This window comes from Mytilus edulis, unplaced genomic scaffold (genome assembly GCF_963676685.1).
Source record: "Mytilus edulis unplaced genomic scaffold, xbMytEdul2.2 SCAFFOLD_1480, whole genome shotgun sequence".
NCBI classification, from domain to species: Eukaryota; Metazoa; Mollusca; class Bivalvia; order Mytilida; family Mytilidae; genus Mytilus; species Mytilus edulis.
Window position 1 is genome coordinate 1,827 of NW_027267494.1, and position 15,067 is coordinate 16,893.

Here is a 15,067-nt window from a genome sequence, read left to right on the forward strand (position 1 = left end):
TAACAGAAATCTGGACATGCATTACATGAATACAGATAAATTAATGAGCCCTTAGAAGTGTGGAAAAGGAGGGGATTTTATTCATCACTAGTACACTGGATTCATTTATAAATATGTTTCTGTCAGTATCTTTTATGTTTTAAGAATTATCTTATTCATGTTAAGAAGAAAGGCAAGAAAAGGGGAAGTACTTCAATTGACACAAGATGCTAGTCTTTAAAATATGTATGTTTTGTTCCAGGCTAGCATCTACTGGTACAAAACTACTATAAACCTGTAAATCATTATGGTCTTTAAGCTTTGGTGCTTACAGCCATAATTATCTTGAATGCATCATTGTGGTTCTGACTATAGTAGATACTTTGTTCTCTGGTTCAAGGGAAAATTTGTCAATGATAAATTTCAAATATTTAATAAGTTCATCAAATGTAAGAGCCACGCATATTTGTTCTGTGATGTCCCGGTGAAAAACTTCTATCTCATGAAGCGACAAAGTCAAGCAGAAATCATCTGTTTCTGCTTTACAAAAGATAAAATTGAGTCCTCTACAAGGTCTCTCAGAACGTTTCTTTCAAAGAATAGCTGAAATTTGATTTTTGATAAAATCCATCTCCCTTAACCAATGCATTGCAGCATAGGGAGATGCCTTCCCCTGCCAGCCTTTTTGACATTACTTTGGCAGACTTTTTCTATTCCATGTCATTTAAATGTTTGCTCCCAATACAGTGTAAGGCAAGCGCTTTTAAGACCATGATTTGAAATAAGTAAAGCCAGGAACAAACTTGGTGGATACGATCAATTTCCGGCACAATTTCGATATTTTTAAATAAAAAAAATAAAATTTCTGAAACGCAAATAAAATTATTTGGGCGGCAAGTTTTTCAGTGGGTCGGGCGGCAATGCCAAACAAATGAAATTTTATTTTAGGCCTGATTGCATATTGTTGCTTTGGGTTTTTTTTCTTAATAACCAATTTTGGTGATATGAGAGAAAATTGTACTTTTGTTGATACACATGATTTTGTTGATTTGCTTAACTATGCATTCAAATGTTTAAGGTGGTACCCAACACATTCACTAAAATTAATTTGGGTCGTTTAATTTGTATAAACTTTTGACAAATTATTTACTTTGACCATTTGACAAAAGTGTAAAAATTTCAAACTAGAGGCTCTAAAGAGCCTGTGTCGCTCACCTTGGTCTATGTGAATATTAAACAATGGACACAAATGGATTCATGACAAAATTGTGTTTTGGTGATGGTGATGTGTTTGTAGATCTTACTTAACTAAACATAATTGCTGCTTACAATTATCACTATCTATAACAGTACTTTCTGTGGAAAATGTTATTGAAAATCTTCAAATTTTAAGAAAATTGTTAAAAATTGACTATGAAGGGCAATAACTCCTTAGGGGGTCAATTGATTATTTTGGTCATATGACTTATTTTTAGTTCTTACTTTGCTGTACATTATTGCTGTTTACATTTTATCTCTATCTATAATAATATTCAAGATAATAACAAAAAAACAGCAAAATTTCCTCAAAATTACCAATTCAGGGGCAGCAACCTAAAAACCGATTATCCGATTCATCTGAAAATTCCAGGGCAGATAGATCGTGACCTGATCAACAATTTTACTCTCCTGTCAGATTTGCTCTTAATGCCTTTGGTTTTTGAGTTATAAGCCAAAAACTGCATTTTAACCCCATGTTCTATTTTTAGCCATGGCGGCCATCTTGGTTTGTTGGTCGAGTAACTAGATACCCCAATGATGATTATGGCTAAGTTGGTTAAATTTGGCCCAGTAGTTTTAGAGGAGAAGATTTTTCTAAAGATTACTAAGATTTACGAAAAATGGTTAAAAATTGACTATAAAGGGCAATAACTCATAAAGTGGTCAACTGACCATTTTGGTCATGTTGACTTATTTGTACATCTTACTTTGCTGAACATTATTGCTGTTTAAAGTGTATCTCTATCTATAATAATATTCAAGATAACCAAAAACAGCAAAATTTCCTTAAAATTACAATTTCAGGGGGCAGCAAACCCAACAACGGAATGTCGATTCATCTGAAAATTTCAGGGCAGATAGATCTTGACCTGATGAACAATATTACCCCATGTCAGATTTGCTCTAAATGCTTTGGTTTTTGAGTTATAAGCCAAAAACTGCATTTTACCCCTATGTTCTATTTTTAGCCATGGCGGCCATCTTGGTTAGTTGGCCGGGTCACCGGACACATTTTTAAAACTAGATACCCCCAATGATTGATTATGGCCAAGTTTGGTTAAATTTGGCCCAGTAGTTTCAGAGGAGAAGATTTTTGTAAAAGTTAACGACGCCGGACGACGACAGACGACGGACGACGGACGCCAAGTGATGAGAAAAGCTCACTTGGCCCTTCGGGCCAGGTGAGCTAAAAAATTGAACCAACCGTTTTATCAGAAAATTTACACTGGTTATATAGCATTTTGACAAACACTTATTTTGATCATTGAAAAGCTTAATATTCCCTTAACGACACAACGTAATTAAAACGTTTATCAAATGTTGTAATTTGTGATCATTTAAATCCATGGTTCACCTGTACCCAAGAAACAAATGATGTATCAACAGCGAATATCTGTCAATCTGTTGACGATGTCTTGTTGAATCAATTATAACTTTTTCAACGTCTGACCATGTGCCTATCAACTTGTCTTGTTTTATCACATAAATAAGCCTGACTTACCTCCCCTTCCATATTGCTGCATCCGTAGTAGTTCATTGATTACAAGAAGTGAGCCATGTGCCCAATCGTCTTTTGCAAGTTTCTTGTCTCGTCCAGTTGTCTCATCATAAGGTTTAACAGCTTCATCAAAACAATGCTACAGCACAAATATTATGATTACTTACACATGATTATTTCTAAAGACTCTCTCTATAGCAAATAAAAGAAAATTATGTTTCATGTTTTCAATATTTATTACTTATCTGTCCTGTTACCTATTGCTTTATAAAATATTTACTTTTAAAGAATTCTTTGAATTATTTTCAGTTTCAATATTTGGAGTTATTTCGTTGATGGGAATATACTTATATGTAAAGCCACAAAAGTTGTAAACTTGTCATATAATATTTTCTCTAAGACAGTCTTTTTCGAACAAGTTTTTCAATGGTTGCACTGTTAATTTTTTGCAATGGTTTTATCATTCCTCCTTAGACTTATAAAAATATTATACTTCTTTTTAGTATCTTCTTTCTCTTTAAGAACATTGCTGTAATTGCTTACTTAGGACAGATGTCACTGTGTAGCAGGATCTGCTTACTCTTCCAGAGCACCTGAGATCCCCCCCCCCAAGTTTTTGATGGGGGTTCGTGTTGCTCAGTCTTCAGTTTTCTATGTTGTGTTCCTTGTATTTGTGTACTAATGTTTGACTGTTGATCTTTTCTATTTTAGCCAATGTGTTGTTTATTTTTCGACTTATGAGTTTGAATGTCCCTTTGGTATCTTTCGCCTTTCTTTTAGATCATGCTTATTAGGCTTCTTATAATTTGCTGTGCATTTCTATAAATTAAAAGCAAACAATAATTTTAAGATTCTAATTGCTAGCTTAGCTATGCACCAGTTCTTTTAAATCATACTAGTTCTTTAGAGACGTGGTCTTTTAGGTCCTTGATCATTAATGTGGAAATACCAATAGATCTAACATGACCCACCTTATACCACTGTGATTTCTGAACAGCTTTAGACTCTCTTTGTGAAGTCACAACTAAAGCAGCTCTCATTGCTGCAACAGCTCCTTCTCTTATCACAGGCTGAAAATTGAAGCTAATATATTAATCACCATTGTCAATTTACCGCACATATCCAATTTGATTTAACAATACTCTTGAATACAATCGTTATCTTTCTGTCAAATTGTTTGGTTTTAGGTGACGTTTTTTTACAGGATATAAAGCAAAAAGAATGGAAGGGGTTCTTTTTATTACCTCCTAAATTAATTTGAATGTTCTATAGATTTTTGTCATAGGGTTGCTGTCATTAATGCATACACCATATCTTCTTTCATTCACAAACAAAAAACATCATATATTACATATATTAGTATTCATTGAAATTTTTTCTATGTAGCTTATTCTTAAAACTCTATTCTGAATGAATGGTAGTTTATGAAAAAAATCATAATTTTCCAATGTTATTTTATATACCTTTGGATCTCTAACTGCAGCAGAGATAACATCAAAGAATTGCTGAACTTGTTGAAAGAAGAAAGTAGGTGTACATGTGGCTAACTCTCTCAAAACAAGCACCTGTCGAAAGTAAAGATAACATAAACAATGACATCATTGATATTTTTAAAACAGATATTAGATTCCTGCAGCTTGCAATAGTTATGTTATTTTCCTGACAAGTATAACATAATTTTGTGACTTGATTATCTGAGCATATATTTCATTGATAAATCTCTTGAAATGTTCATGGATAGGATGTATAGAATGTTATGATCTATGTACTATATTTTGTGTATATAAAAGGTAGTGATAAGCCTTGAAAGATTTAGATATCAAGTCAGTACCATAGATTTTGATTGCATTTCATGCAATCTTTACCAAAAAATTAGGTGACCGTGAACCTATTCCATTTAACAATTGGTTAATTGAATGGATATGATTGTTGTTTATGCATATTGAGGACAATTATACAATTGGTTAAATATCTTACTTTTGCGAAGAATTGACTTAAATCATAAATTAAAGTTCTGACACAAAAAATTCATGTATTACATTCATTAGTCTGATTTAGTCATACAGCCTTAGATAGAAAAATAATATTTCCTCTCTCTTCAGCCTAAAATTTATTCAACTACAGCCTTAAAATGTAGACAATTACTCTCTTTCGCTTAAGCCTTCATCTTAAACATTTGTACTACAAATTTTGGACAGTGTCTAATTCCTGTCATTGACATTTTACCAAGAAATTAACTTTACACTAACATTTCATTTAATTGAATTTTTCAAAGCAATGAAACATGAATAATGAACACAGCAACAATTGATCTGCCCCTTGTAAGGCCTAAATTGATCACTAAACAAAACCTGATGCAAAAACATCCTGATATTCTATAGACATAATAAGATGTGGTATGAGTGCCAGTGAGACAACTCTCCATCCAAGTCACAATTTGTAAAAGTAAACCATTACAGGTCAAAATACGGTCTTTAACACAGAGCCTTGGGTTACACCAAACAGCAAGCTGTAAAGGGCCTAAAAATATCTACTTACAGCAGCATGTCTCTTGCCTTCGTTTCTCTCACCAGTCAACCACTCAATTGATCTTTTAACTTCATAATCCACATGCTCCGCAGCATATGTCCCAGAAGACAATGCTAAGATGCCAACAGCCTTGGCGGCCATCTCCATAATGCTGACATCAGAAGAAGGAAGAAGGTTACGCAAGTAGTTAGCAAATCTACTGACTTTGGCAGTCTTGTTTCCAACATCAACTCCAATTAAACTCACTGAGAAAAAAAGTGAATAAACAATGATAAATATGAATGGTGAAATATTTACAAAAACTACACAAACAAAAATTGGAATGTTTGGATGGTGCCAATTCTACTCACTTCAGTAGTCTTGTTTCAAACATAAACTCACTGAGAAAAAAGCGTAAACATATGAATGGAATTCTGTTACTTTAAAATATTTACAAAAACTACACACATTGACACACATAAAAATTGGAATATTTTGAAGGTATGGATGGTGCCAAGAGCTATTATATTCTTAGGTTTTCACAATTTTGTGGATCTCATGACATTTTCTGTGATAAGCATCTATCCAATAAAGTATAAAGTCCAATCTTACGTTAAGAGGTAGAATTGATATATGAACTAATTAAAATCTCATAAGACTGAAGGTCATAATAAATCATGCCACATGTATAGGTAGTGGGACATGTTTGAAGACCATATATTGTAGTCTAAAATTGTGTTTTATGTTGATCTTGCATTGTAAGGTGCAGATTTAAGATCTCACATTTTTTAGTCAAATTGAATCGTAGAAATTAGTTTCCGTTATTGTTTGTACAATTACCTATGGCTAAGATGCCTCCTTTCTTCTCATTCAAATCAGAACTTGATACCAACTCGAATATCTGATGATAAAACTTGTCCATGAAGGCTGTGTGTTCTTCAAATGGCATTTCCCGTAGTTCTGTACTGACAAACCGATGCAGGTCATTAGCTGTCTTGATCCTGGTTTCTTCATTTCTGTTCTTCAGCCCAGCAATAAACTGGGGCATAAGAGACAGTGAAGACATCTTTGCCTTGAATTTGTTGCTACTATTTCATCATTTCTATCCTATTTAAAAAAATTGGGTAATCTAATTTGAAAAAAAGGTTAGAATTGGTACTGTAAATTCAGAAATTATCTTGATGTTAGAAGAATAGAAAAAAAACATATTTCAGATACAGTTATTTTATGCACCAGTATACTAGAGATTCCCAAAACATTAGGCATATCTATGTTCAAACAGATAAAAAGGAAATTCTGAAGTTATTAGGTTGAAAATACAATACACGAGGATACAATCAAAGGACTGGATCAACTGAATGAATATCTAATCACTCACACCACATATTCCTATATCTATGTACATGTTAATGCATACACCTTATCACAATTCCTGCTTGACCGGAGAATCTGTTCCCCTTAAAATTTGGAAGTCATACAACAATTAATTTTCCATTGTGGCGTCAGATATTTTCTATTATGACATCAAAATTTTACAGGAACTAGTGAAATTTCCAGTAATGGTGGACAAATAGCGGTAAGGTGTATTGGTAATTTAAGAATGCTTTTTCAAATTTCCAAGTAATTAACAGTTGGAATCAGGTCGTTTCAATTCAAAGTTTATTCAGCCTCATAGTGAATTCTCAGCTAATGAAAATAATATATATTTTTCAATACAGGTCAAAAGCATACAGCTATATATATATCTCTTTAGTACTTTACCAGTTTACTGTCCAGGTTTTGTATTATCAGTGGCGGATCCAGGGGGGGGGGGGGGGGGGGGGGGGTGGTTCCGGGGGTTGAAACCCCCTTTTTTTTTTGGCCGATCAATGCATTTGGATGGGAGCATATAGTTGGAAGAATGTAGGACAGAAAGTCACAGGACAAAAAGTCACGGACAAAAAGTCACAGGACAAAAAGTCACAATTCATTTTTTCTGATTATTTTCTTTGAATAAAAAACGCTTATTTCTACAAAAATATTTTTGTATTTTTCTTAAACTATTGTATATAAACCAACTTTTTAAACAAAATATATCAAAAAAATATCAAAGATTATCAAATAATTGTTAAAAAAACAAAATGTCAAAGTGACTTGGCACTTAAATGGCTTCATGGTGCCAAGAAAAACATCTTTTGCATGATTAAAATTAAATAAATCTTCATTTTTCAAGTATAATGACACATTTCCTAAACTTTAATATGAATATATGTATTTAAAAGTAAATATTTCAAGATATATTCTTATATATTACAATTGTCAAAAATTATTTGTGACTTTTTGTCCTGTGACTTTTTGTCCTACCAAATTTGTGACTTTATGTCCTGTGACTTTTTGTCCTGTGACTTTCTGTCCGTTTACCTAGTTGGAACCCCCATCCTTAACTCTGGGTGGGGAACCAACCCCTCCCCCTTTTTAAAATGGCTGGATCCACCACTGATTATCATGATTACAGTAAAACTCATAAATAATATGTACCTACAATTCATATATTTATATTTTATTATTATATATTTTTTTTTCTCATATAAATTGAGGCCGAATAGACTTAAATAAAGGGCCGAATAGACTTGACATGAAAGCGAACAGTTGAACTTTAGAAAGGGAAAACAAATTCTTCTGTTTCTCTCAAACAGATGTAAATGAGGTTGACACTTATTATTGACAATAGATATCAGAACATATGGTGCAGATATATTTAGCAACTAGTGTATGACAACAAGAAAATAAATGAGAAAGCTGTACTGTTTTGAACAGGTAAGATAGATTTGTGGAGTGCTTGTTTTTTTTTATCACCGGAAGTGCATTTTATAGCCTATAAAAACACTCTGTTTATACATTACTGAACAGATTCTTTTATTTGATGAATATTAATCAAAAGTATTTGAATAATAAAACACATGGAAATACAACAAGAAGTAGCATTCAATTGTATAAACTTTGTTCTGGTTTAAAGAGTTTTAAAACGGTCTCACTAATTAGCGACAAGAAGAATTTTAGCGACAAGAAGCGTCAAGAAGTGACAAGAAGCGACAAGAAGAATAATTTAGCGACAAGAAGACTATTTAGCGACGAGAAAACTTTTTTTTTTTATTAAAATTACTTATTGTAAATAAATATTATAAGAATATTCTAAATCTTAGCGACAAGAAAGTTAATATTCTATCAATAAATAGATACTGAGGAAACAAAATTGATACATTGTATAGATCTATATATCTAATTGCTACATTTAATTGTGATATTTTATTATTTATCATGTATAAAGCAAGTGCATATATTACGTTTACACTGCCGTATTATGATATTAATTTTACTTGTGTTTGAGAACAATAATATATGTATCTTATAATTTGTTTTTAAAACTCTCCGAGCCAATATATAATAAACTTGCAAAAGGCCTTATTTGTGCATCATTGTCCAGAAAAAAACAGACACAAATTGTAAAATACAGAGAACTGAAATCAAAGTTTGACAAACAAGAGGAAAACATAATTAAAATGTGAATATTCTTATGCAATTGGTGAGCACAGATTCTTAAAGTCATAAGAAACGAGTAAGTGGTGAAAAATAATGTTTATCCAATTCTTGAACAATGCATGTATATATCATAAACTTAGTCCTCTGTGTACGAATTTCTCATTTTTTACGCAAATATATTGTACAATCGTCAATTTTTTTTCTCTATGTCTGTTATGATTAAAAAAATATGGCTGCTCATTAAATGCCGTGTTTTGAAGCCGAAGTTTACCGATTGTCACCTTATAGTTAACAAATAACAAAAAGCATGGGTATTGAGCACGTGTTTAACATGTACAATCAGATAATTGTTTATTTTAATGACAGATCCATGCGTATTGACGTCGCGTACGGTGTTGGTGTTAGTTTTGGTAACGTTATTTTGACGTTATTTTTCATGCATTGTATAAATAACGTCGTACTTTTTTTATTTCGTGCAGCTCAATTATACAGCATAATTTATATGAGCGGTTTGCTTGACTTGCTACGTATAGAACCGAAATGCAAACGCGGCACATATTTTTTTTAAGTACAGTTAAATTAAAACGGAAAAATAATATTCATTTACATTAGTATCCCCTTGGAGCAAAGATATTTTCTCTTTCTTTTGATTGAAACAGGATATTTAAAAAAAAAGTTTAAACCACTGTCTTTTCTGCTGCTTTTTCTTTTAGTTTAAACTATAAATTTTTATTAGTTGAATCGTTTGTTTCATCGCCTGTATTAAATGGTAAAAGAATCAACAGTTGAAAACAAATTCAAAATTAACCACAATAAAATTAATTTAATAAAATTTGCCTATTTCATAAACAAAAAGAAATTTAATCTCAGCTATGAACAAGAAAACAGATGGGCGCAGATAATTTTAGCGCAAAACTACTAGGGGACATTTTAGCGCAGACATTAGAGCCCATTTTAGCGCAGGATTAATCCGTTCAGCTGTATTTTCGATAGCCCATTTTAGCGAAAACTTTCCTAATTGAATAATACTAAAACCACGAGAATTAATTTATGCTGGTTTAATATTAAAGTTGTATGTATATATTATGTTCACTTTGGTTCATCATGGAAATAAAAGTAATTCTATAGTTGTCACTCAGCTATTTACGTTTTTCTTGATACTATCATCAAATTGCAAAACAACAACATATATAAAAATACAATGTATAGGCGAATGTGCACCACAATCTAGACAAGATAAAGAGAAAAACCAGTTCCTACTGCAACTTTATCAAACAGTATTGTACTGATTGTGCATGGGTTTTCTCTTCCAGATCTCGCGCATGGGTCTTTGTTTTTTTAATGAAAAGTGTGCAAACCAAAATAAATATTGAAACAAATATATAAAGAAAAATGCAAGGATGAACTTAAGGATGTTTCATTAATCCTTGTATGTGCCCATCAAAATTGATAAAGAAGCATGCCAGCATTTTTTATCCTTTCATGTTCCTATATCCCTAGAAACACACTATCCATTCTTTCTGATTTGAAAATGTGCAATATAAATTGATCCTTTTTCTATTTTAATCGTTCGTTCTAAGACACCAGGTCCCATGTACTGAATAGAGAACATTCAAACTAGTCCCCCAAAACTGCCTCAAATAATAGATAAAAGGGGAGGGAGAGGATTTCAGAAACATTAAACCTGTTAAGAAAGTTTTGAATAAGCATTCAATGACATATTTGTCGCTGGACGTCAGATAAACAATGAATCAATACACAAAAACATGCGCCAATTTGGGTTACGCAATGTTTCAACCAATCTCATTATTATAATTAAATCATACTATTGGTAGAAAAAATTGACAATTTGTTATATCAAATTGACAATTCGTTATTTCTAATTGATAATTTGTTATATCAAATTCATAATTTGTTATATCCAATTCATAATCTGTTATATCAAATTCATAATTCGTTATATCAAATTGAAAAAAGTTAATTAGCATGGCACGTAAAGGCTTCCGCAATTTTCAACGTTATGCACTACATGTCAAGTTTTACAGAACGTAACGTCAAAACATGTAAAAAAGCTTGGTGTGACATTATGACTAGACAAAAGTAGTCGCTGACTGTGTCGTTAATACTTCCGACATGTGATCGAAAATGGGTTCAAAAAAATCCCTGAACAGTAGATTTTAATGTTATATAGTATTTTTTGTGCTATTATAATTTCAAATTTTCCCCCCTCCAAAACTGTATAATATGACTTATCATACCTGTAACAAAAATGTAAAAAAACGGCGTTTTTGTGACATTTTGACTAGACAAAAACAAAAATGATCGCGTTTATTTTTTTTTTCAATATTTTCCCTGAAAACTTCGACACAATTTTTTTCATACACTTAAAAAAAGAGTTTTCACGTTTGAATAAAATTTCATATCGTAGAAAAGACTGCAACTGCCTATTACTTTTCATAAGACACTTTACAATTGCGCCAAAACGTCAGAAAACGGCGAGTGTGACATTTCAACGGATTTAATAAAATGAACAATTTAGGACATAATTTAAACAATACTTACTAATTGAAGACATAGAAAGCTGTATATTTATTGTATAATTTTGACACAGGAAGGGTGGATATGTAAATTGTGGTTTGAATCTGCAGCATTCGTTCGAATTTTGAAGAGCTCCAAAAAATATGCGAGATTTGGGTTTTGTGACAGAAATACAAATTTCAAAAAAATCATTAATTCTGCCACGATCTTTTGAAATGTTGTAACACAACTTTTTATTTTTTTCCCTTATTATATACGGAATAAAAAGATATATCATTTTCGGAATAATCTATTTGAATTACCTATAATAAATCACTCTTAACTTCACACTTATCCATATTTTTTTCAATTTTCGGCTTTGACCACAAAACAAAGTGAACTTTTCGTCCTGGTCAGACGCGTCCAGTTAACGATGACGTCATAAATAAGGACATACACCATTAACACCAAAGACTACTCTTGCTAGGAGTACAACTTTTTTTTAATAAGTTTAAAAATTGACAAGAATAACTTCAAAGCAACGCTGATCATATGTCGCGGTGTTACTTGTCTACACGCTCAAAATCAGTGTTATTAGGGATCATTCGAGTAACAAATGAATAAAAGTATTGATTTTAAGGCATATTCCATTTCTACTTTTAATTACGCACATTTTGATATATAAATTTATAATAGTTATCAATTCCGAAACTTCTAACAAATGCAATAAAGGCGAACTGGAAAGCAAAACCCCGTATTATCACCAACACCGTACGCGACGTCATTGCGATCACCGGATTTTTACGAGGAGGGTTACGCTCAGGTCACTATGCATACGGAAAACATGTCGGCAAATTGCTTCCTGGAAGGAAAAAATTTAAAAAAAAGTAAACTTCTTCTAAATGTAGAAAAATTAAAGAATTTTCCTCAGAAAAAAGTATATGCACATAAGTTGTATAATGAAAACTATGCATTGGGTTATAAAAAACATATGCATTTTTTTTTAATTTGAGGTTTCTTATGACTTTAATTAAAATATGAACTGCCTTTCTTAAAAATCAATGATATCTAAATATTTTTCTTCTTGAAAACAGTTTCTTAAATAAAAATAATTATTCAAGTTTGCCTTTTTCAGTGTTCACGTACATTCCCGAACATGATATTCATAAAATCGCACGGGTGGGTGTCTTGTAGAAGCTTGAATTGCTCATTTTTTCGGAACACCTATTTCGTCCTATTTGTCTTCTTTTTTAAGACCTGCATGGGGTTGTATGTCTCTTTTTTTTCTTCATTTTGACTGACGCTACATTATAGTCGCTAATTTCCGCGAGTAGTTGCAGTAAGCATTCGTATCAAAACGGACAACAACACATATTATAGAGGACGGAGTTGGTCTTTTTAGAGAACATACACTTTTAAGACAGATATATTGTCGGAATAATGAGCTGTCGGAATAATGGGCTGTCGGAGTAACCGGCGGGCTGTCGGAATAATGGTTGTTGGACTAACGGCATGTCACCCATAAGGTTCTGTGTATGCATATGTAAGGTATGGCGCGTGTACATAGTTGAAGGTGTTAATTGGATGTTATTGTAGCAATAAACAGGGGACACTGACAAATTGGCCTCGTTGTTCCATTCTTCCTTTAATACAAATGTTTAATTTCTTCATCTATCAATCAATATAATAAAAAAAAATCAATATATTTCTGCGCATATATTAAAAAAAATGCATAATTTCGGCAGTGGCTATTTTGCCGGCTCCGACAAATAAGCTTCTTAGGGGTTATTTTACCGGCTCCGGCAAAATAGCGGATTATATCGGAGTTTTGCTATGTTGCCCGTCGTAATTAAGATTAAAATTAAGAATAGAAAAAATATGGAAACATACACTCAATAAGAACTCTCTATACAAATATGTCTTCTTTAACTATTTATATAAAACGTGCTTATTAAAATGGATATTCTTTACAGTCTCTAAAAACATGTCTTTTAAACATTTAAAAAAAAGCAAGGATTTGTATTCAAATCCTTGAACAAAGTAAAATACTAAATTGATACTAGTACTTTTTTGTTTCATAGGAGGTTAAACAAATTCTTTGAAAAAATATATATAATACACATCAGCAATTCGGCGAACCCATATAAAAAAAATCGACATTCTGATTTAAACTTTTAAAAAATATATCCTATTAGTTTTGAAACAAATTAAAAAGTAACACCCCAACAACTTATACTGGTTAACGAGCGTTAAAAACAGTGCTGGTACAAGAAAAGAACTGAACATAACACTTGATTCTTTAATGTCTGCATCACTTTTGAAAAAAAATGCAGATTTAATTTGCAGATATATGTATATATATATATACGTTTCATTTTATTCAACAATCATAGAATAAATGCTATCAATAGCTAGATTTCTATGCATCGTGTGTACAATATTTGTTTATTTATCTGATAATACTTTTTTGCTCCATAGACTATAGATTAATATTAAAGTTTTTTTCTGGTTTTCATGAATTTTTATGGTCCTCGTTTCACGTTTCAAGTACTCCAAACCGGCTGTAGCTCTTCGTATCAGTCGAATAACAAATTTGGTGTTCCATTTTCAAACGTGCAATGTGCAACAGAAATTAATGTATGTATAAAAAAAAAAGAAGATGTATTATGATTACCACTGCATGAGACAACTCTCCACAAGAGACCAAATCACACAGAAATTAACAACTATTATAGGTCACCGTACGGCCTTCAACAATGAGCAAAGACCATACCGCATAGTCAGCTACAAAAGGCCCCGAAATGACAAATGTAAAACAATGCAAACGAGACAACAAAAGGCCTACTTTATGAAAAAAAATGAACGAAAAAATATGTAACGCATCAACAAACGAAAACCACTGAATTACAGGCGTCTTAATTGAGACAGGCACATACATACAGAATGTTGCGGGGTTTTAACATGTTAGCGGGATCCAACCCGTTCCCTAACCATGCTAACCTGTGACAGTGATATAACAGTACAACATAAGAACGAACGAAATCTGTTGAAAATGCTTAACTCATCAGATGTATACAAATAATATACATCTAACAAAAACACAGTACATGTAATTAAATGAGCGCAGTTTACCAAAATTGAAGACATTGAGCGACTACGAAGCCGACTAGGCAAGGCGAAGAATAAAATTTATTGACATCTAGCTACATATATCATTTGTGCTTCAAAAATATATTTCATATATTAGTCCTTGTTTAAAAATCTGAAATAAGACCGGCAAAATAGCAAAACTCTTTTTAAATTGCTATTTTGCTGAGCCGGCAAAATAGCGCCAAGGAGGCTATTATGCCGGAGCCGGCATAGCACCTAAGAGGCTGTTTTGCCGGAGCCGGCAAAATAGCCACTACCTATTTTTTAATATTTATTTGAAATAAGTAATTTTAATACTTGTCGGTAAATAGTCTTCTTGTCGGTTCTTGTCGCTAAAATTATTCTTTTTGTCGCTTCTTGTCGCTTTTCGATGTTTCTTGTCTCTAATTAGTGCGACCCCTTTTAAAATCTTTCAAGCGCTTATTAGAAGGAAAACGAAAGTAGCATGCGAGGTCTAAATGACTTTGATGAAATAATAAATCAGTGTTGGAACTATTCATTTCGTAAGCATTTTTCTTCTAAGACCGTAATGAAACCCAAAGAAAACGAAGCCAATGGAGCGGTTTCCTATGTCGGTGATAAAGAACGACGGACATTGTTTTCTAAACAAAATTTTGATACCTTGAATGTAAAAAA

General features: G+C 32.2%; 1 protein-coding gene across 1 annotated transcript; it reads right to left on the reverse strand.

Annotated features, from left to right (window-relative positions):
* Window positions 1-2,740: 2,740 nt before the first annotated feature.
* Window positions 2,741-8,089, reverse strand: LOC139505528 (serine/threonine-protein kinase mTOR-like; the record flags this gene model as incomplete). Its single annotated transcript, XM_071295072.1, has 6 exons — window positions 8,030-8,089; window positions 6,086-6,352; window positions 5,276-5,511; window positions 4,201-4,302; window positions 3,709-3,807; window positions 2,741-2,876 (listed from the first exon to the last, which is right to left on the reverse strand). Coding segments are annotated over exons 2-6 (799 nt in total), but the record flags the coding sequence as incomplete, so codon positions are not given.
* Between the last annotated feature and the right edge of the window lie 6,978 nt (window positions 8,090-15,067).